The sequence below is a fragment of the Quercus robur genome, chromosome 8, assembly GCF_932294415.1.
Source record: "Quercus robur chromosome 8, dhQueRobu3.1, whole genome shotgun sequence".
NCBI classification, from domain to species: domain Eukaryota; kingdom Viridiplantae; phylum Streptophyta; class Magnoliopsida; order Fagales; family Fagaceae; genus Quercus; species Quercus robur.
The window spans coordinates 41,179,171-41,202,173 of NC_065541.1; the positions used below are offsets into that span (position 1 = coordinate 41,179,171).

The following is a 23,003-nucleotide window of genomic DNA, read 5'->3' on the forward strand; positions in this document are numbered from 1 at the left end:
AGGCTTCAGATGCTCATAGGTGAAATGGAATCAAGTGCACTCTTCCATGTCATTGATGCCAAGACCACTTACAAAGTGCTTATTGGAAGACCATGGTTGCATGAGTATGGTGTTGTGCCATCTACATATCACCAATGCTTTAAATATTTCCAAGATGGAAAAGTTAAGAAGATAGTAGCTGATCACAAGCCCTTTATGTAGCTGAATCACACTTTGCTGATGCAAAATTTTACTTAGAAGATGCTATGTAAGAAGAAGCACAAGTCATTGTTTCACCATCTAGCAAAGAAGAAAACCTCCACTCTAAAACTTCAAGGATTGACTCTCCAATTAAGGAGAAGGAGGCCAAGCCAATTGGGGAGAAGGAAACCAAGCAAACAAAGACTTCCACAAATGAGAAGAAGCATCAAGCTTCTAAAGCAACTAAGGCAGCTCCTATGTTACACTATGTCCCAGTCACCAAAAGAAAAGAGGGCCAATCACCCTTTTCAGGAGATGGAGAGTCAGTATTGGAAGATCTGTAGGGATTAACTCTCCCAGTTGCTAAAATCACAAAATCAAGAATCTCAAGCCAACCATTGAAGGGTTCACAAGACCATCCCAAGGACCGATTGTTGAACATGAGACTTTGCCCACCAAACGAACCAAAGAGGGTTTTGACCCTAATGCATATAAACTCATGGCTAAAGCTGGTTATGACCATAAGAAACCGAGTGGTTTAGGTAAGCTCATCCCTGAAGCCTTTGGAAAAGAAGAACATAAGGTGTCGAAAGCTAAAGGTTTCATTGTAACAAGTTCTAAAACTGGAATTAGATACACCCCACCAACTCCTATTCATATTCCCATTCGAAAAGCTAGTGTTTCAGTAATTTCAACAAATTATGAGGAAGAAAAATCTTCAAACCTATCAAAGAAATCATCTATTTTTTACCGCATTGGGCGACCCACTTCCCATATCTCAGTCTTTGATAGGTTAGGGACACAAGAAGATAGCTCTATGGTCGGCACTCAAGGCTTTATTTTCACAAGACTCAGTCACTCAACTTCTTCTCAAGTTGGCACTTGAGGTTCAGTTCTCACAAGGCTTAGTCATTCAATCCCTTTTCAACTCTCAAAAGATTTAAAGGCAAAGCAAAAGCAGAATGAAAGGAAAATTTTCCTCCCTAGAGGTGCTAACGACACACTTATTGTTGATCAAGATTCAAATGAGATTCGAAGCTCCATTCTATCTCGTATGAAACCTAGAACCATTTGGGAAGTGAATATTGGAGAAGCCTTAACTGTAAAAAGGTGTACAATGGTGACCACAAACCAAGAAGTCAAAGATCATGTTAAGGATGCCCCACCCATATTTGAAGAAGGCATACAAGCTACAGTTGATGAATTGAAGGAAATCAACACTGATACAACTGAAGATGTTTTGAGAATTGGCCTTATCAACGGCAAGTTCTTGAAACGTTACTATGCTTGAAATTTGAAATGCTCCTTGGCAAGAGCCTAAAACTGCCTACTTCAACACTTAAAAAAAAGTACATGATGTTCTCCCATTACTTTTGAAAGTGTTAAAAAAAAAAGGCCACTAGGTTGAAAACCTTTTTAAAGGCGACTTAGGCAAAAGTTAGGGTATTAAAAGCTCGCTAGGTTGAAAACCTTTAAAAGGCGGCCTAGGCAAAAGTTAGAGCACAAAAAATAAATAAATAAAAAATAAATAAATAAATAAATAAATAAAAACTTTTGAACTACGTGGTGACTTGATCCCTCTCAAGGGGTACGTAGGCAGCTTAGTATTTTATACTAAGTTCAGTCATGTCTCAAACCAAAACCTTTTGAACTATGTGGTGACTTGATCCCTCTCAAGGGGTACATAGGCAGCTTGGTATTTCATAATAAGTTCAGTCACATGTTAAAACAAAAGCCCTTTGAATTATGTCATGGCTTTGAACCCCTTTCAAGGAGTATGTAAGGTGCTTGGTATTCTATACTAAGTTATGTCGCCTGTTAAAAAAAAATTGAGCAATTAGTTTTCAACTAGGAAGTTCAATTACATGTTACAAATTGAGCAATTAGTTTTTAACTAAGAAGTTCAATCACATGTTTCAAATTGATCATTTAATTTTTAACTAAGCAGTTCAATTACATGTTACAAACTGAGCAATTAGTTTTTAACTAAGAAGTTCAATCATATTGAAGGAAAATTCCAAACTACATCATGACTAAGGAAAAAAAAAACTCCAATTCCTTAAGCTACCTAATTGAACAAAACAAATGTCCTATCTCAAAAAAAAAAAAAAAAAAAAAAAAGTACAATCAAGGCATCCACTTCAAGTTCTTCAAATCGGAATGCTTGCTCTTTAAGGTGCTTTGTATCTTCTTCAAGGCCTCCACATCTTGGTCTTTAAGCACAGTAGTGGACTTAATGCTTTCAAGTTGATCTTGCAGAGCTTCTATGATGCCATCCTCTTTAGCCTGCTTGGACTTTATTTGTGGCACTAACTATTCTAACTTAGCTAGCTTTGCCTTCAAGTCATCAATCTCTGAATTGGTAATTTGAAGTTTAGCATCTAGAGATTCTTTCCTACTCAATGCTTCTATAATAAGAAGTTCAGTGTCATTCACACGATGTGTTTGAATCTCTAGACTCACATGATTACTCATAGATGCCTCCTTCTCTATGTAATATGAAACATCTTTTAAGTATTTGTCAACATGCACCTACAATGGCTGAGGGTCAATCCCAAAATTCTGTATCTCATGATAAATCTTGCTTACCTCATCCTTGGGAAAGATCTTATTCAAAGGGAAGTCTGAAAGCTGCGACAAAAAGAGGTCTCCAAGCATTAAAGCCCCTTGTTTACTCATAGACATCCCTTGTTCTTGTTGTGAAGAAACTTTGTTTGTGTCATTCACGGGTTTAGGAGATGCCATAGCATTATTAACCCTATGCTTTTTGGTCTCCAAGTTCACAATAGAAAGTTTGTTGTGGGTTGAAGTAGGAACATGGTCAGCTAAGGTCATTGTACTACTACCTTTTGATGATTTTCTTATATGTTTCCAGTTAGCATCGGAATCCTTGCTTGCATCATCATCAAAAACTACAAGTGTATCTTCATATTGCATATCACTTGAACGTTTAGTACCTCTCTTTTGAACAACAATAGTAGTGCTAGAAGGATTTTCAGTGAACTGAAGTTGATGGCTAGGACTCATAGTTGCTTGTTCCTTCTTTCCTTTGCGAGATTTACTAGCTGGTGGCTTAGCAAGAAGAAGTGCAGTCTTAGCTAATGTATCAGTACCTTTAGTAAAGTCATCCTTGCAAATGTTTTTCCACCAATCCATGTAGCTACGAGTAACTCTCTTTTCAAAGTCTATGGATGAAGATGGTATAAGCACTATGGAAGATGTGTTGGAATGGGTGAATGATTGATAATATTGGTACAACTCCTTTAAAGTACCAGTTTGAATTCTTTTTTTTAGGTCACCTGGAATGTTTTGGTAGAACCCAAAGCATCTACTAAATCGATGTGGGCTATATGACTCTACAACACAATGATCTTCACATCGGAGAGATAAATATCTAGAGTGGAGAGACATAAAATAACCTAGTCTTGGAATAGATAGTCCTCCATTGTCCTCAAAAGTTAGGTCAAGGTCCGACTTGAATAAAGTCCCATGCTAAAAGAAATCCTTGCCAAACTGTATGTGGTCAAGTGCAGATACTTTGTCGAACGGTGCCTCATAGCTTACTCCAGAATATCTTGTCATCATAGGCTTTCCCAGTTCATCATTTACAACACGATGGCTTTTGAAGAAGTGCGCTATCCATGCATAAACATAATGGACAGCAAAGCCATTGCTAGACTTGCTTGGTATAGGATTGTTAAAGATTGTATTGAGCCTTCGATAGATGCATGCTAAAATAGGAATGACAAGGCCAAAAATTTCACCGCTAGCCATGAGACTAGCAATCTTAAAAGTACTAGGACGAATGCTACCCAAGTCCTTAATAGGAAAAGCAAATACACAAAGCCAGCAAGTAAGAAAGGCTGTCAAATAAGTTTCTTTCTTAAGGTCTTCAGGAACCTAAAGATCAAAAAGAGCCACGTGTTCTTTGTCTTTCCAAGGCCCACGATCAAGGATAAGGCTTGATGGATTTTGGCTACGTTTTGGATGGAGTCCTTTCTTTGCTTGTTTCTTTGGAGTAGGATGTCTTTCATCTCCTTTAAACCAAAAAGCAATCCAATTATTGATGTTAACTTTACTTTGCTTCTTCATTCGATGTTGGAGATGATGGTAGACTATAAACAAATAGTGACAACTTCGAGGCAAGTAATTTTTCCCTTGATCATCAACTCCTTCAAGCTCCTTTGCAATGGGAACCACTTCATCATAAAAAAGTCCTCTAATGGGAAGCCCACCAAGCTTATGCAAATCCCATGTTGAAATAGAAATTTCTCCAACCAAAGTATGCAAAGTATTTGTCGTTGGGCTCCAACATTCACAAAATGCTTTCACAAGATGTTCATTGAAATCATATGTGAACAAGGAAGCAAAAACAGCTTCATAAAGGTTGGCAGCCTTAAGAGGTTCCTTGCATCGACTGAGTATGTCCTCCAACCATTCCCAATATAACGGAATATAGGAAATTCCTCCATTCACGTTGAAGGAGTACTCCCAGTTTGTTCGACCCGCAACTATTTCTCGTCCCAGAGACGAGTATGGTTATTAAAGGAATAAGAGAAACTTAGGGGGAAATGACCTTAAGATATTCAATTGGTCATTCAGTTTTGTTAATTGCTAATAAAAATTATATTGATTAAACTAAGGACAAAATTTAGCTACAAAATTAGTTGTAGCTTTAAACTACAACCTTACTCAATATCTTTTTATTGAATGTGAATTTTGACAAATCCACCGTTAAGTTACATCTTCTTCTTATATCCTTCATTCTTAAAAAATTTCTAGAAATTAAAGATTAATAACTATATCGTCAATAAATTTTTTTTAAATCAAGTTTTTGTAGTTTAGAACTATATATAAAATAAAAGCTTATAGATCATATAGTAAATAATATCTGATTGACATAAAATTTGAAATGTGTATTAAAAGTATAAAGAATATGTAATTTAATAGTTAAGATTATAGCCTTAAATTACAACTAATTTTATAACTAAACTTTATCCTTAAACTAAAATGACATTTATCTACCTTTTGAGTTTTTCTTGAATTGTGGCTCAGTCCTCAGCCCCCAAAATTAGAAATTCCTAGTTCCGACCTGCCACCCACAACCCGTGAACCCAGTGGACAGCTCTAGGTCACTCTTAAACACTTTTGGTGACGAATTTTGTCAATGTGTTAGTACTAAATTCCTTTCTTTTAAGGCGATGCAGTGCGCTTTAAGAAGCTCAATTCTCGCTGCTACAATTACTTTTAGAAACGAACAAAATGCTGTCTCTTTTGGAAAAGGCAAACAACGACGACTTCCTTGTAGTTTGTACACAAAATAAAAACGCAGTCAAACAGGCAAAGATGCTAAAGTGACGGACACCATGACCATGCTCATCATCGCCTCCACAACTAGTAGTACTAGCACTAGGGCCTTCACATTCGCATTCAAATACTCTCCTTCTTCGTCTCTCGCATTCAAAATAAAGACCCACTTCCACATTATACACTCTAAACCCAGAATAACCCTCTTCCTCCTCAGACCCATGTCAAGCTCAGCCTCTCGCTCTCCTGCCAATGGGTCTGTTACATTGCAGGAGTGGCAGGCCTGGGGCACCAACTCTCCTTTGCCAACTATGGTCACCGATATCGTTGACCAAATGAAGGCTTTGGAGATAGATATTGACGCCCACATGACCTTTGGTGGTAGCGGTGGCAAGCTCCAGGTCCTTCTTCTACTTTGTTTTCTTTTGTTTTTGTTTTTATTTTTATAAATTAAATTTAATTCTTTGTTTGGTTTCTGGGAAAGCTAAGGAAAGAAGTACTCACGAATTCGAGCTGGGTGTTGGAGAACACTGAGCATCACTTTTGTTTGTTGAAAAAAAAACGAGGAAAAGAGAAGAATAAATCTGTTGGGTTCATTTATTTATTTACTTATTAATTAACCACAAACATCAATTCAAAAGGGTCTAATTAATTGAGGTGGGTACCAGGAAAATAGAAGAATGGTGATGATTTGATGGAATTTCTATCAGCATTTTTCATCGCATTTCAGCTTAGTTTTGTGGGAACCTTTAAACAACTGTAACTAATTTCTCATTTATTGAGTTTCTAAACCATAATGTCATAAGACTTCTATGTCAATTGTTGTTCTTTTTTTATTTGTTATATAGGCTACATTATTTACAAATTATGATCATGGAATAGATGATAAATCAGCTATGAATTAATACTTTTTCTAATATAAAATGGGTATATAAGTGCAGAGGCTGTCTCAGTGTTATTATTTCCTTCTATAATCATCAAGCAATATTTCAAGCATATCTATTTTCCATTTGACATTTGATTTCATGACTATTTTTAGCATATTGCTTATGTTGAACTACATATCTAAAATTATAGCTGAGGTAGGGTTTTTCCTTTTGGAAACCAAAGCAAATGAAACATTGGACTTGCATTTGTTTGAAATCTTGGATTTTTATCAATTGATTAAGTGTAATTGTTGAAAAACCAACTCCATACATGTATGATGAAGAGTTTAGACAATAGTATTCATTTATAGTTTGTCTTTCACAATGTACAATGATCCTCTACTCCCAAACACCTCTATCTGGAACCTGCCATAAGGGGTGTTAGATCAATGGAAAGGGAGTTCAAATTCCTCATAGTTATACACACATGATGTCGACTTTAATTTTGTTAAAGAAAGAGTTGTCTTACAGGGAAAAAAAAGGAAGTTTCTGTGTTTCAACCATGGTCACTGGTGGTTCAGGAATCACTGTTTACTTCTAGTTCTATTGGGTTTGCTCTGATTTGTAGAAACCATATTTGTAATATTCTACTTTAAATTCCAGGGCGATTTTAAGGTTCAAGAGGACAAAAAGCACCGAGCAACATATCAGGCTTTAGGAGATTCTGAAAAAAAGCTTCAATTTTTTTCAGCTCGACAAATAGCATGTCGCTTGCTTGGGAGTAGGGGTTACCTTTGTCAGAAGGTATTTGTTTGCTGTATAGAATCATTGCAATATTTTGCTGGGTGTTACTTTCCATTTTCTTTAATAATTTGGTTGGTAGCTTGGCATTTTTGAGGGCCAAGATGTGTTTGATGCATATCAGAAGAGGATAAAATGCATTTTCATAGTTTCAAAATTGTTTCATATTTTCATAATTATGCAGTGCTGGCTTCCTTTTGAAGACTGTATGTGTTCTAGAGTCATGCCCTGCAGTCTATGGTGTGGAATGCGGTTCTGGTTGTATATGCATCCAAAGGTTTTGCTATTTCTGCTTATTTCGTGTATCAGATTTCCTGATGCAATAATATCTTTCAAAGTTCATTTGACCGACAGTCAAAAAATTGTAGGATTTCCTTCGCCAGAACAACACTGGAAAGTTGTTATGGCAAGTATTTGGTGTTGAAGCTGCAACGTTGTGCCTCTTTGGCATTACTGAACAGGAAGAAATCATGTGGAACACTTTCAAACATGCAGGTCACTTGCAGTCTTCTTGCTTTATTGTGATTATGAAATTTTACATTAGTTGATGGCAGTATGGTACTGTTAAAATGTGTAACTTTTGTATATGGAAGTTGTTTATTGTGCTTTTAATATCAATTCAAAGTAAGTTCTAATTTCAGTGTGGTGAAATTTTATTTTTATTTAAGTCCTCATACGTGCAACACTTCATTATTGAGTTTCCTACTTGAAGCACGTTCAACTATTCATACAGAATGTTTGGATTTCTAGTGTTGGCATATTTCATGCCAAATTTCATTGTATTGTTCTACAAATGATTTCATGTATTTGTACATTTTTAGCCTGAATTGTATTTGAGATGAGAGGTTCAATTGCTGGAAGTGGAGTTGCTGCATCAAGATTTCGCTCAAGTGAAAATGGCATATCAAGCAGATTTCGAGTGAAATGGAAGTTTTTAAAATATCCTTGGGCAGAGAGTTTTGCTTGAGACTCGTCTGACTTTCCTTTGAGTGAGTTTCAGAACTTGAGAGAATTCAGTTACTTTCCTTCCCCACTGTACCCATTCAATTACCCCTCTCTAATATCTCATATGTGTCATATTAAACCCCAATTTTCAGATTGAAGATTGATTGAGCTACCCATTTCCTTAGAGCAAAAAACCCATGGTAGCCTCACACCTTTACCCTCTCCAATTGCCATATCCATTGAGAGGAGACCCAAGCCATCTATGGTAGATACCTTGAGTGATCTTTGATTGAAGCTTGGTGCTAGGAATCACAGGAGCAATCCCTACAAATCTTCAAGTGGCCTTGAAGTGTTCAAGTGCTTGGACTTGTGGTTGGTGTCCCAACTTGAGGAATCGGAAGCTAGTAAGGAGAAAGGATTGGTACAATTGGTTGCTAGGAGGAGTGGGGAGCTCGGATACATCTACTCTTACTTAGAACTTGGAGTTTTTGTAAGAGTAATGTGTTGCAACTATCCTTATTAGTGGATTGATTTGGTACTATAGTCCCCCAGAGAGTTTTTTGGCATTTGTGGGTTTTTCTTCTCTCCGTAAACACTTCAATGTGTTTGTGTGCATGAGTTATTGGGATTTGCTGTTTTGTTAATTTATCCATGCAATTAATCAATTGGCTAATTAAGTAACCAGACTTAATTGTGAAATTTGTTTTAAATTGGTAAAAACCATTGTTTCTCACAAAAGTTTATATTATTCTTTTGTTCTTGCAGCTACTGATACAATGGTTTTTAAATTGCAGAGGAGTCATTGATGTGATTTTCTTTGCTTGTTTGAATGTTATTGTTTCATTGATTACGGTTGTAATAAACTGCATGTTGAATCTTAAGGATGGGCATTTAGCTAAGCTAACATATTAAAGTTGATTGACCTCATTCTGAGCATTTTGATTTCACACCGTAATAGTATTGCATTTTCATCCTGTGGTATCACTTCTTCTGACCATATTATATTAATTTTCAGGAAAAAATAATGTTTGGTGCCTTTATCCCAACAAGAATGCCACATCAAAATCTGTTCAGGAAGCCTTTGGTCAAGAATCTTCAGCAGATCAGAAATGCACACAATTGATGGTACTCTTTACTTTTAACACAATGTACTTTGCTAGATTTCTTTTTGTGGCTTTTACATATAACTGTTGCAAATCTTGAATTATATTTGGGATTATCATGAATTAATAGTCATTAGAACTGAAACTAAAAGTGCAGAAACTAATAAATTTTTTGATCATGTCTCACCAAGTCACCATATGAATGCACTGCGTGAAAAATTAGGACGATCAGTTATTACCGATTGTTTTATTTATCATGTTCTTTTAAGCTGTGTTAACTTATAATGATTAATAATAATAAAATACTTATAAAAAAACACTTATAATGTTTAATTCAAAAAATTTGTACGGCAATAATATTGAGTTGCTTGCTTGCTTCCTGTCTTGCTGATATGTTCTATCTGAATTAATTTCTTTTGTTTAAGTCATTGTCTATCATGACACTTCTCAGGATACACCCATGTTCATTTTGGCTTTCCCATGACCTTGCAGATCCTTTAATCTATACCATCTGCCTTTATTGCTGCAGTCTTAGGCCATCCATTTTCTAAATACGTGACAAACCAATTAAACTGAAACCAAACAGGACAATTAGATCTTCTTCTTCTTCTTCTTCTTCTTCTTCTTTTTTCATTTTAATTAACTGGCCACTTTGAAATGGAAGAAAAAGGCATTATTTTGGATGAATGTGAAAATTAATTGTATGATAACAGACATATTCTAAGCTCAGAAAGCATTATCATGCTCGACAGAAAATTTGCAGGAACACAAAAGCTCTAATGTGGGAGAATCCATATGATATCATCAATCCATTGTGACAACAACAGAGTGATAGAAAGAGAATAATTTTGTGAAGAAAAACAAACAGCAGCTCTTTCATTTACTAGTGTAGTACTGTAGTGTGCATGGCCATTGCCCCTTCGCATTCTTTTAGTGAAACTACTTGTCACAAAACGAAAAAGGGGCACTAATCTTGGAAAATCTCAGCTAATCCTTAATCCATTGTAAATGGAAAAATAATAGAAAGATGCCATTCTCTTTGCATAACAACATAATTCAACTTGTAATTGATTGCCACCTTTTTCTTGATGTAGTTTTGGGTGTCTTAATTTGAAATTTATTATTTCTTCTTCCAGTTGAACAAGGTGGTAATTTTCATGTTGGTTCTACTGCACAGACAAATGGAGATAAAACTCTGAATTTCATTCTAATTGATGGTACCTGGAGCAATTCAAATGCAATGTTCAGCCGTCTTAAGGTGACCCTATAAAGCAATATTTTGTTCCTTTGACTTTGTTTAACATGTTTGTTATGAATAGTTGGGTTTACACTTTTCATTAACAAATAGCACACAATTATTTTCTTGTGTGAGTTATGCCACATATGTTTGGCCATAGATGATGCAAGATGCAACTACTTATTAGTCAGTCCCTGAAGGTGTCTCTTATACTTATGTTTTAGTCTTAGTGATTATGATGAAAAGCAGATCAGACCTATGGTTAGGATATCTGCCTCTGGGGAACAGAGAGACACCAAAATTCAGGAATCTCAGTTTTGTGTATAGTTTTTGAATATTGGCCTCCTTGTTGTTATAGGGACATTGTCCCTAGATCTGGATGATGCTATGGAATTTAATTTATGCTACTATGTCTTTTGCCTGTGCAGATATATATATATATATATATATATATGGTATGCAGCTATTCCTATGAGATCAAAACATGATTTTTTTTTTGAGCCACAGATCAATTCTCTAGAATTGTTTATAGTTTTTTTTTTTTTTTTTTTTTCTTAATTATAATTGTATATAGTTAACATGGATAAAGTGTTGACTAAGCATTTATTTAATACTTCCTCCCTATTGTCCCACTTGAAATGCACTAGTTTTTGGCAAACCAGTAAAAAATGAGTTTCACGCTTTCACCTACTGACCTACCTCAATATTTACTTTTCAATATTACATTTTTTACTTCTGCCTTGAAAAGAGAAAAATTAATCATATTTATTGTAATAAAATACAATTGACAAAGGTTATGTGGAAGTGTAAAAAATTATTCTTAACTTTGGAGGCAATGGACAAATATTATAGGGATGTAAAGACTAATACTTCGAAGAACTGTCATTTATAAATAATAAAAAAATACTTTGAAGAATTGTCCAACCTTCTTTTACTTATGTGGACAACCCCCAAAGAACAATTTGAAGCTGACGACTCAACTAAACAGAAAAATTGTAGACAAATATTTGATTTCTGTTATTGAAAGTTCATTTATTTATTCGTTATGATGAGCAAGTGTCGAGAAGTTTATTAACATACTGTTTCTATGTGCAGGAACAAGCAAAGTCAATTTGGGGAGCAGAAGACCTTCCTTGTATTTCTCTGGCCACTGGAGCATCTGCTATGCATAAGCTTCGGTGAGAAGTGAAACGGGACTTTAAAATTCTTCCATTCTCTGTTTCTTTGTTCATTCTTCACTTTTCCATCTATGTTAAGCTCCTTACTCATTAAACTTGCTTGGTAAATGGTAATAAATTATATTCTTTTGAGGGCAGGCCCCAACCATCTTGGGATCGTACTTGTACAGCCGCAGCAGCCATTGGCCTCCTCTCTGAGCTGCAACTTCTCCCAGAGTTTACATCCTATGGATTGGATAAACGAGCTGAAGCAGTAGAAGATGCTTTAGTGGCATTATTAGAAGCACTCACCACTAGGCGTCTTCGAATGGGCAGGTCCATCACACGTAAAGTAAGACACAGCAGAGATATCTGTTAACCAACTAGGCAAGAATGAGATTGATAGCAGCCATACTGATCACTTTGTTGCGGTGTTGGTGCAACCATGGCTTTGATACTGAAGGAACACTTTGTGATTGCTCCAAAGGGGATTGTTTTCTGGTAGTGCACACTAATTGGCATCGAGTCCTATTACCAAGTCTCTCAGACTCCCTAAGATGATGGTGCACACTAATTGACCAGTGATGCTCACATCACGTATAAATTAAATTCCTTTCAAACATGGCTGTTTTTGTTTGGGGGGGGGGGGGGGGTGGTGTTTGTGTCCCTGCCATAATGTTTTGAGAGAAAATTTCTGTTTTTCTGGCCTAAGCATAATTTTTTTTCTTTTTTGGTCAGGCCCTCCAACTTCAAACTTGAATGCATGGTTTTCCAGAGGATAGCGGATTAATTCAAACACTCATCTAGATGGAAAATTCTTACATAGTGCTCCGGGACTATGTAATTATTACTCCATCTAGACGGGTCTTACACTTACTTTTGCTGATACTTTGTGCTGTCTACTTCCAAGTACATTGAAAGTTAGTTTTGCCAAATCTGATACCTTGGTAAACTAATTCAAAATTGAAAGTTTTGATTATGGAAGTGCAAAGTTCTTTGCGGATGACCTGCTCTGTTTTTTGCCAAATTCAATGTGCTAAAACTGCAGAGATGTGAGAGGACGTGTTGCTTGGGGCCAAAAATTAATTTTAGTAAGTTTTAGACTTCTCTGTGCCAATGTTAATATGAACTGGGAGAGATTGTCTTAAGTTAGCTACCAATTTGGGTATAAATTTTTAAGAGATTTGAGTTGAACGTGGAGGTTGTGCGTTGTGGTTCCTTAGTTAACGAATGGCTCTAGAACCAACTCCCTATTGAACCAATTGTTAATGATTGCATATAGCTCCTAAATCAGTTCCAAGCTTTTGAACTTTCCCATTCTAATCGGGAAGCAAACAAGCGTGTAGATATTCATAGACTAGCCAGAGTGAAATGTTATTAATCGGAACCTTTTGTTATCTTGGATGATCCATCAAACCGTATGTCGTGGTGCTTTCTTTTGGTGTATCTAATGCTGATACCACTTGTACAATTTCTTGTTAGTGTTTAATGTCATATACCATGACTATCACTTAAACCCCCTAGTATTAAATCTTTTGACAAGTGATAGCTTGACCGGGCAAAAAGGATCAGTAGTAATTGCTCTTGAGTAGAACAAGTTTGGAGCAAAAACCAATAATGTGTAAACAATAGTTTTCTTTTTTTGGTAAATAAAAAAAATAGTTAGAGGGGGCGATCAGCGTGGCTTCTCTACCTGAGTATGACTATAGTAGCACTCTAACCGCTCTTGGGTTAAGACCCTACACCTCAGTTGCTAATGAGCTAGGTGAATAGTCTACAAATGAGGTATAAAGAGCTGCAACACGCTGCTAGTGGGGGAACTCAAATCCATACTCTAAGTCATGTTGGCCCAAGCCCTTACCATTAGATCAACCAACGTGTTAGTTAGTTAAAGATTAGTGTTTATTACATACATATTAATGCACACACCTTTACAAATAAAGTCACGATTTCAATTGTTTTTTTGCATGTGTAAAGATATGCATAACAAGTTTCTGCCATGTGTAAAATATACTAGAACCCTCTCAATTTTGTATTGGTTGTTTGAAATTAGATTTGGTACATGAATTGAACTTTAATCACGGTGCCAAATAGCCCATTCCCAAAAAATTTATAACATCCAGTCCACGTGACACGCACATGCCGCCTCATTCAAACCCAATTTATCAAAGTTACTCTCATTCTCAAACCTGTCTCACTGACTGAACCACATGCTGACATGCATGTATGCAATTAGGATTGTTTTGTATTTTCCGGTGGGCATTGGTCTGAGATTGAGTTTTGTTTGGGAGTGACTACAAAATCGAGTTTGAATGAGGCCTCGGCATGTGCACTGGAGTCTGGAGTGGAGGTTAGATTTTGGAGGGCAAGGGATTTATTTGGCAGTGAGTAGCACACAACAATGCAGATGCTAATACAGTTTAAAATGTACACTTACTAAATTTGGCAAAGATGATCCCAGAAATGGACAACTGGATTGAGTGGTACCAAATCTAAAACCTTAAAAGAAACCAACGTCTTACGTTGTTGTTGTAGTAATAACATTCACAATTTCACATACAATAATAAGTGACTCTCTTTCTCTCTTGCCCCTAACAATAAAAACTTACGCGGTTTTTTCCCACCACATTTCCTGCACTTCTTCCGCAACTCTCCCCTTCAAACAAAAACCTTACAAAGTGTTGCCGAATTTGTGGGAAAGGCGGAGATTGTCGCCTCCACAGCCCGATCTTCCAAGCAACCATCGAAAACCCCCAAAAATTTAAAAAAAAAAAAAAAAAAATGGCATCTTTGAGTCATTTTCTTCTTTATTTCTTCCTCTTCTCCTTCTTCCTTATCACAGGCTTGGCCTCTTCTAATTCCTCTTTCCTTTCAGGTAATCTTCTTTTGCTTCCCTTTTTTTTTTGGGTGTGTGTGTGGAGTTTTTGACATGTTCATTATGAATTCTTGAATTACATTAATTTGGGTTTTTTTTTTTTTTTTTTTGTTTAATGTGGCAGATGAAATATTTGAGTCACGTGATGAATCCACTGGCCGTGTCCTCCTTCAGGCCAAGAAAGGTATTACTTTGATCTCTTTTTCCTCTTGTGGCCTATTGTTTTTGTTCTTCCAATTTTTTTTTTTTATGCTAATTGGTAATGCAACTGAAAAAAATGAAAAATGTGCTCTAATTTTTGTTGGTGCCACTTTTTTTCCTGGATTTCTCTTTGATCAATGTATCACATTGCATTTTCTCAAAAAAAAAAAAAAAAATGTATCACATTGCAGGCTGATGTCTGAAATTTTAACAGTCATAATGGCATTGATTCCTAATAAATGGTGTAACATTTTTTTTAATCTGTTCTGTTTCTTTTCCTACTTCAGATTTTTGAGCTTTTTATATAATTTATTTTCTCATTTAAGAAGATGGGAAAGAGGATGTAGAAATATGGTTGTTTCTTGCCTATTTTATGATTTGCATCTATTCAATTCTATCGGAAATTCTAAAACTTTCTGCATAGCATTCAATATATTTTTGTGAAGCCCAAAAAAAAAATGCTAGAAGTGATGGCTTTGAGGGTTCTTACATTATTTACGATCAGCACCATGTCATGCCATATACATGTCATTTTCTAATAAGAAAAGTACCTGCAACAATCTGTTTTTACACTTTCTTTCATTTTGCAACCATAAAGAATGAAAGAAAAAAAAAAATTATTAATAGTAAGAGTGTTAACTCTGAATTTATAATGTCATTTTTACATGATTGAGTTAGACGTGGAAGAGTTGCGATATGAAATTATATATGTTTCATTATGTGCAGCATGCACTGAAAACTTTGAGAACAAGAACTATACAATCCTCACAGCCCGGTGCAAAGGACCACAATACCCACCTGTGGTTTGTTGTAACGCTTTGAAAGACTTTGCTTGCCCTTTTGCGGATGCCATCAATGACTTGACAACTGATTGTGCTTCAACCATGTTCAGCTACATCAACCTCTATGGAAAATACCCACCAGGCTTGTTTTCCAACCTGTGCAGGGAAGGAAAGCTTGGTCTAAATTGCACTGATGTAGGACCTGATCCCGATGACATTAGTTATGGAGTTCATACAACTGTGACACACTCTACATTGCTAATCATCACTGCTGGCTTCATAGTCTTCTTATTATTCCATTGGTTCTGAAGGATGAAATTTATGAGAATATATAGCCACTCTTTACTATTTATTGGTTTATTTATTCATTCCCTGTCCTAAAATATCTTTCCATTCTGTCTAGCCTGTAATTTTTTTTTTCTTTTTGTCAATTTCTCTAACAAGTCCTTCCTATATATCCACTTTTTGGCATGCCCTCTGGTCTAGTTTCCTAGCTAGGTTGTGAGCCTGTGACATTCATAAATCAAACTTTTAATTTTTTTTCTTAATTTCACATGATGTAAAGTGACATACTGAGTGTAGCTTTATGTTTGAGATATATGAAAAGTACTGAGTTGAATTGTTCTGAAGCAAGTTAATTGGATTAGAGGGAATATATATAGAGAGAGCTTTGGGTGAGTTTTTAATTAGATTAATTTCTGATGCTGAAGTTTGACTAGAAATTAACTGGTTAAAATTGGTCTCTGATAAGTGCAAATTAAATCATGACCATTTTAAGGACATTACACCATTCTCTTTTGGGGTCAATTGCACGACTGTGCATTTTTAGGTACGGTTTTGAAACGTAACCACTATGCAATGCATCTAGTGGTGCAAGAATTTTAATTTTTTTTATTTATATTGTGTTGTCTTTCTAAAATAGAAGGGAATAAAGAGTGGAAAGGTTGGTGGTAATGCGCCGGTCAAAATGTTATCAATCAATATATATATAATTAAAAGCTCATTGGGTTTTAGAGATTTCTTTAATGAATTGCTATGTCAATGCTCCGGAACAATATGTTATATGTTACATGTGTACCATCAATAGTTGGTGAGCCCGATTGTCATTAGTCAAAAAAGAACCTCATTGTCAAAATAAATTATGACTCTTATCGTTTACATAAATCATGTACCAAGATTTTTATAAAAAAATTTATATCTTAAGGGATATGGTGAGAACAATTATAAGACCAAAGAGGGCCATGGCCCAATAAAAAATAAAAATAAGGCCCAAATTGTGTTCCTAAATTCATTCCAAGATTTTAGAGATGGTTTTCAGGTAGTGATTCGGTGTTTCGAGCATTTTTTTATTGAATATTTATGATTTTTTTTTTCTATTTTTTGACTTTCAAAAATCATTAAAAAAATGTTAAATCTGATCTTGAAATTTTTACCACTTCAAGGTTAAATTTTTCTTAGCATGTGTGCAAAAACTCATGACAAGATTTGAAAAATTGCTCCAAAAAATGCCATTATATTTCCTCAACAAATCAATGCTTTCTAGTGCCTAAGGTCCAAATAACGATTCATTAAAAAATAAAAATGCCTACCTTGCCCAAAACTATAGTCGTTAGGCCCTCCCAAAACAGAAACAAAAATTTCATTCTTTTTTTGTAACAAAAAAAAAAAATCCCTAAAAAATAATATCTTAATTCAGAGAAAAAATAAATGACTTATGACTGTGTTAGACATGACCCTTTTCTTTTGACCTAATGTTGAAATTTGGTTTTTGGAGATTTGGATCATGTAGCTCCACCTAAAAAAAATGTTTGGGTGTTTTTTTTTTTTTTTTTTAATCATCAAGATGACTTTATAATTGAATACCATTAACAATTTGATATTTTCTATGACAATTACAAGGATTAAATAGTTGATTAGTAAACATGCAATTTAGTTGCTAATTCTTAACTCATCTTTGGATTCTCAAGAGACAAATGAATATTTTAGAATTGATTATATGTGTTTGTTAGCAAACAAGTTTATAATTTATTTATAAGGCTTTACAAATCATAAAATTAAAAGACTACTGTTGAAATAGAAGTATAGAACCATTTTTATGAGCATAATGTAATTTGACATATCTACTTCATAATTTTTTTTCCTCAAAAAAAAATTCATAAAATTATTAAACATTTTTTAATTATGTTAATAATTATAAAAGACTAAAATATCAATATCTACCAACATAATTATAGAGTGGTGTACTTGTTCTTGTACATAATATTTCGATTTTAATGACAACTATGGAAAAACAAAGCTAATAGTCTATATATATATATAATTAAAGCCAAAGTTAAGAAAAAATCTAATTAGATTCTAAATTGAATTTCAATTGTTGTCTAATTTCACGCAATGTGTCCTATTTAAGTTTTTTTAATTTTTGTTCTAAATGAATTAATACTGTGCAAAAGACAAAGAAACTAATATAAATAAATCAAACTATCAGAAACCCAATAAAAAAAAGAAAAAAGAAAAGAAAAGTAAACTCATTTGTATACAATAATAATAATAACAAAAGAATAAAACTCATGTATATATCTATGACTTAAAAATTTTGTAACTCTTACATTATGTATAATTTGAACTCATATATGTGTGTAATTGTAATTGTTTTTAATTGTACCATGCATATGCACGAGTTATATACTAGTTATATTATGATAGTCACCCCCTCTCCGATTATAATTTGATTTTTTTTTTCTTAATTTTTGATGAATTATTTTATATATATCTTGTTGCTATATTAATTTTTATCATATTTATAACCAAATACACTTTTTTCTAACAAACTTATAATCAATAAAATATTATCTCTTCTATACATCAAAATTCATTAAAAAAATAAAGAAAAATGTTTCCCATTTTATCATTGTCTTCTAATTAAGGTTACAAACTTATAGTAAAAAGACAAGGGAAGGTAGAGAACACAAAAAAACAAAAACAAAAACAAAAACAAAACAAAATTAGAGTTTTAACAGGGCCGTGGGGGAGAAGAACGTATTATCTTTTAAAATTTATATTAAAGACAAACAAGCTAACAAGACCTCAAATTCTTTATATGATAATTTATCCTCCTTCACAAAAATTTTGTAATAGGCAAGAAAACTATGGTATAATTAAATAATGACATAGATTTATGTAAATTGTACTTGGATGCCCATCTACCTATTAAAAATAATTTCATTCATGAGTGTAAATTTAAAAAAAATAAATAAATAAATAAATCCTTACAGATAAATAAAAAAATAATGAATACGTTATTGTTTTATGGATTCTTAGTGTAAAATATCACTTGGTAAAAACATGAATGGTTTTTTATATTTCATATGGTCTCAACTCTTAAACAGTATATGTTTATATGCGCGTATATGCATAAATGGGTATGTTAATTATGTTCCCTTCCCCCTCAAAAAAAAAAAAAAAAAATTATGTTTCCCTTGAAATTAAATCAAGGCTCCACAACTAGTTCGAATGGGTGAAGCTGATGCACCTCCTTTACCAACAAAATGGTTCAGTTATCTAATTTCACATACCTTGGCAAACTAATTCTTATCTGATTTTCCCCCTCAAAAAGAAAAAATTCTTATCTGATTTTGAGGAAAAGTTAATTGTGTGGTCATTTGGAAAGATAAATGCTGTCCCTGTGTAGCACTATGCGTGCCACTCCATTTCCATTTCCATTTCCACTAACTTTACAAACTTTTAATCCTCCTATCCAAAAGGAAAAAATCAATTATAAAAGAAAGGCAAACAAAGCACATACTACTCATCAATCACACCTTGCATAGTGCAGGAAAGTGCTTGGTGTTAATATAGAAAAGCACAGCTCGTTAGGAAAAAGTATGAAAAGGATGAGAAAAAATTGGCCACCGAAAGAAACCAAACAAAAAAAAAATTGTAAAAAAATCAACAACACAATCACACAAAAAAGGTGAGCACAGAAAGTGTAACTAAAGTTTTAACATCAATTTCTTTGGGCGCCGTATCGCATGATTGTAGGAATAGATTAGATGGGTAGGGTGTAGAAAGTAGAATAATAAAATAAAGCATGTGAAGTGTGAAAGGCAAGTTGCACACTTGAACAAGTGGATCAAAATCTTAACAGAATGGTTGACAATGCTTTTCAGAATGAGGCATTAAATTGTGCCCATGAGTCATGACTTTATGATTCATATCATATGATGTTTGTCTGACTAAACAGGTGTTTTGGCATCATGGAAGTTTCAATATTGAAACCTTAGATTTTTAATGCTCGTTTAATCATCACAAGGAATTAGAGGATTTCCAGGACTCCTTTCTTTTGAGTGCATAAGGAATTGGAGATTCTACATTCTACTATCATTGAAACAAGACCCCCCCTAACTATTTATAGAGAGAGCTCTAGTCATGAAGAACTCAGGACACATTCCAGCCTAGTGCAGAATGGCACCTCTTTCAGAATAGCACCTCAAGTAATTTTCATACTTAAATGTATTGCGAAGTCAATGAAATGGTGCATAATAGAGTAAGAACTTGAAGTTAAACTGCACCAGAATCAAATTGGAATAACAGTTTTTTTTAGTGTCCATGTTTGTGATTCAAACCTCACTTTCTCCCTTTCCTATTATCTACCTCTATTAAAAAAGATGAAAAAATAAGGGTTGTTGCCGAGTTGGATTAGAAAAAGAACATTTGGGATCATCTACAACTGAGTTTAAGAATGAAGACCAATCAAATTCCAAAAAAAATAATAATAATCAGATCAGGCAGTTTAATTTCAGAGAACTAGAATTGTCTTCTGGGGCTTCATTGAGGATGAGGTCCTGAGGTTGTTGTGGATTGGGCATAGCACTTACCTTTTGCCAAATTTTGGAGCAGTTCAATCCCTCCCAAATTCCCAATTCATAGCAATTCCCCTAATTCTCTAGTTACTTTTGTTGACTCTTGTATGAGTCACGTTTCACGTGAAACAAAAGATTATAAAAGTCATTATTCATGTCCCAATATTAAAATGAGACTAAGAAATTGTCTTTTTGGGGCAATCTCATTGCATGCCGTCATAGATGGTTGTCTTTCGTGTACTATTTTTTTTTCTGTATTCTACTGCACATAACATAGACTGCTAAAGGTATCACTTTGACAACCTTTATTGGCAATTGAATGCTGAAAATTACTCTCCTTTAAAAGTAAAACAAAAAAATAACACCACGATATAAAGAAAGGCTTAGATACGATATAAAGAAAGGCTTAGATATATAATTTATTAGAGAGAGAGAGAGAGAGAGGGAGAGGGAGAGGGAGAGAGTTCTGAACAATAACAAGCATAGATCTGACCAGTAAAAAAAAAACTACCACAACACCTGAAATATTACAGTTCCTTCATTTCTCAACTTAAAATCTGATCTACCAAAACAGTTGAAATTTCTTCAGAATTGCCTTTTTTAAAATAATAAAAGACAAATATGGATAGAGGTCATGACTCCTGAGCATGGAACCCTGAAAGCTTGATGATGAAGCTTATCTGTGAGCAGTGACCAGCGTTTCAATGAATCTTAGACCATCAAACCTCGGGGCAAATTTATCAGTCGAAGATGACCTTTGATGTGAAGAGTTTCCATGATTTTTGTTCAATTCAGCCCCCTGAAAAATCATAACATCAATTAAAAAAGTTAGCCTTGAAAGTTGAAACTAGGATTAGAATTAAAAAAAAAAAAAAAAAAAAAAAAAAAAAAAAAAACAGAGACAAAAAGAAAACGTAACACCAAAATTAATCAATTACCAAATCTTCGAAAACTTAAAGAGAGAGAGAGAGAGAGAGAGAGAGGGAGAGAGAGAGAGAAATGAATTGAAAAAAAGGAAAGCTAGAAGAAAGGAAGAAAGGAAAGAAAAAAGTTAGGATTTTTAGGCTATGGCCTTTTCAAATTGATTTCTTGAAATACAGGCCAAACCTTATTTTCTAGGAAACCAAACAGGGTAGAACACCAAAAAGAAGGGTGAAAAAAGCAAAATTGGAGAAACCCAATTGAAAAATGAATGAGAGAGATCAAAAGGAAAACAACCCAGAAGCAGATTTAAGGTTAATTACCTGTTGAGTAGTATTACAGACAGAGCTTGGGGAAGAAGCAGAGATGGTAGCAGAAGCTGCGGCAACTGAGGCAGCAAAGAATCCTGGTTTCTTCATTTTTTTTTTTTTTTGGTTTGGAGATGGAATAGTAAACTCTAGTTCTGTAGAGAAGAGTCTGATTGGAATGAATAGAAGAGAAAGTGAAAGAAAAAGTTGGGAAGTTGAAGTTTTTCTTCTTTTTTTTTTTGGTTGTTGAAGTTGAAGGTCGTTGACAGATCATAAACATATATTTATAGAGATATACATGGGCAGTGGTGGTTCATACTTCACAATATTTACGCGGCAACTATCCTTGCCATTTCTTTCTCCAATGAAAATACGACTATGGCCCTTAAGATTCTTCTTTGGAAATATAGGTGTTTACCAAAGTGCCATCTTGTGTAGTGAGGACATTTCAAAATTGTCCTTTTGCACTCTTATTATATAGAGGCTGCAAATCCCAAAGGGATAATTATTTATTAAAATATCTGCGCAATTTAACAATAAAAAAAAGGTGCTAAAAATTGTATAAATCTTTTTGGAAGCTAAATTGTATAATTATTTGACTTGAATAGTTAAAATTTTAGTTTTTTTTTTTTTTTTGAAAAATGCTAACAAATGCCCTTAGGGTATTAGTTAATAATCCATTTATAAAAAGTTTTTATGGATAAAGAAAAAAAAAAGCAATTAATGTTTTGATTGTTTTTTTCATTTTCCATAAAATTTATGTCAAAACTTTCCTAAAATGAATTGTTAACCAATACTCTAAGGATACTCATTAGCATGACCTTTTTTTTTCTTCTAATATTTTTATCAATACATTGATCTTTGTTGAGACTGTAAATTATTTTTCTTCATTGTATTGCTACCTTCATTATTTATTTGTTATTTCAATTTTAGAAAATAAATTTCTTGCTTATAATTGATTTTTTTATTATTATTTAACATTGACAACCCTCACCCAATTCAACTAAGCTAACAGTACTTTAGTAATTATTAATTAGTCTATCAAAATAAAAACAAGCTAAATGGGTGAACTACCTACTTTGGTGTGTTACCAGATTACCAACTCAATAAAGGATGGCTCGTGGGATGGTCTTTCTAAAGTTTAAGGTTATAGCTTTTATGCATGCTTCTTAATCTTCAAACTTTTGACTTAAAATATTTCAAGTTTTCAAAAATCATAGGGACACACTATATATTGATCCACCATTAACATTATTTTTATTATGTATTATTCATAAATTCACAGCTTGACACATTAGTTATATGTGAAATTGGGGTGTGGCACTAGACTTATTGAATACTATATTTTTTTAATAAGATCTTGTTTTAACTGGTAGACTTTTTAACACATTTCACTGTTTTTCTTAAACCCTATTCCATGGTCTAGATAAAATTAAATCCCAAGATCTTTGTAGACCTACT

General features: G+C 34.0%; 3 protein-coding genes across 4 annotated transcripts; 2 read left to right on the forward strand and 1 right to left on the reverse strand.

Annotated features, from left to right (window-relative positions):
* Window positions 1-5,436: 5,436 nt before the first annotated feature.
* Window positions 5,437-12,580, forward strand: LOC126695530 (uncharacterized). 2 transcript variants are annotated; one of them, XR_007646040.1, is made up of 9 exons: window positions 5,437-5,888; window positions 7,017-7,157; window positions 7,339-7,431; window positions 7,523-7,649; window positions 9,115-9,224; window positions 10,380-10,460; window positions 11,535-11,617; window positions 11,756-12,193; window positions 12,335-12,580. XR_007646040.1 is itself a non-coding variant. In XM_050392322.1 (8 exons), exons 1-8 carry the CDS (start codon window positions 5,547-5,549, stop codon window positions 11,973-11,975), a joined length of 1,197 nt encoding a protein of 398 aa, XP_050248279.1. In that variant the 5' UTR covers window positions 5,437-5,546; the 3' UTR covers window positions 11,976-12,580. The 2 variants fall into 2 exon arrangements, 1 of the variants encoding a protein (XP_050248279.1); XM_050392322.1 differs by having other exon boundaries at window positions 11,756-12,580.
* Window positions 12,581-13,319: 739 nt separating this feature from the next.
* On the forward strand, window positions 13,320-15,822 carry LOC126695531 (GPI-anchored protein LLG1-like). The gene is made up of 3 exons (XM_050392323.1): window positions 13,320-14,471; window positions 14,596-14,655; window positions 15,399-15,822. The coding sequence occupies exons 1-3, from the start codon at window positions 14,378-14,380 to the stop codon at window positions 15,761-15,763; spliced, it is 519 nt and encodes a 172-aa protein (XP_050248280.1). The 5' UTR covers window positions 13,320-14,377; the 3' UTR covers window positions 15,764-15,822.
* Window positions 15,823-20,749: 4,927 nt separating this feature from the next.
* On the reverse strand, window positions 20,750-21,816 carry LOC126695532 (uncharacterized). The gene is made up of 2 exons (XM_050392324.1): window positions 21,558-21,816; window positions 20,750-21,112 (listed from the first exon to the last, which is right to left on the reverse strand). The coding sequence occupies exons 1-2, from the start codon at window positions 21,651-21,653 to the stop codon at window positions 20,990-20,992; spliced, it is 219 nt and encodes a 72-aa protein (XP_050248281.1). The 5' UTR covers window positions 21,654-21,816; the 3' UTR covers window positions 20,750-20,989.
* Between the last annotated feature and the right edge of the window lie 1,187 nt (window positions 21,817-23,003).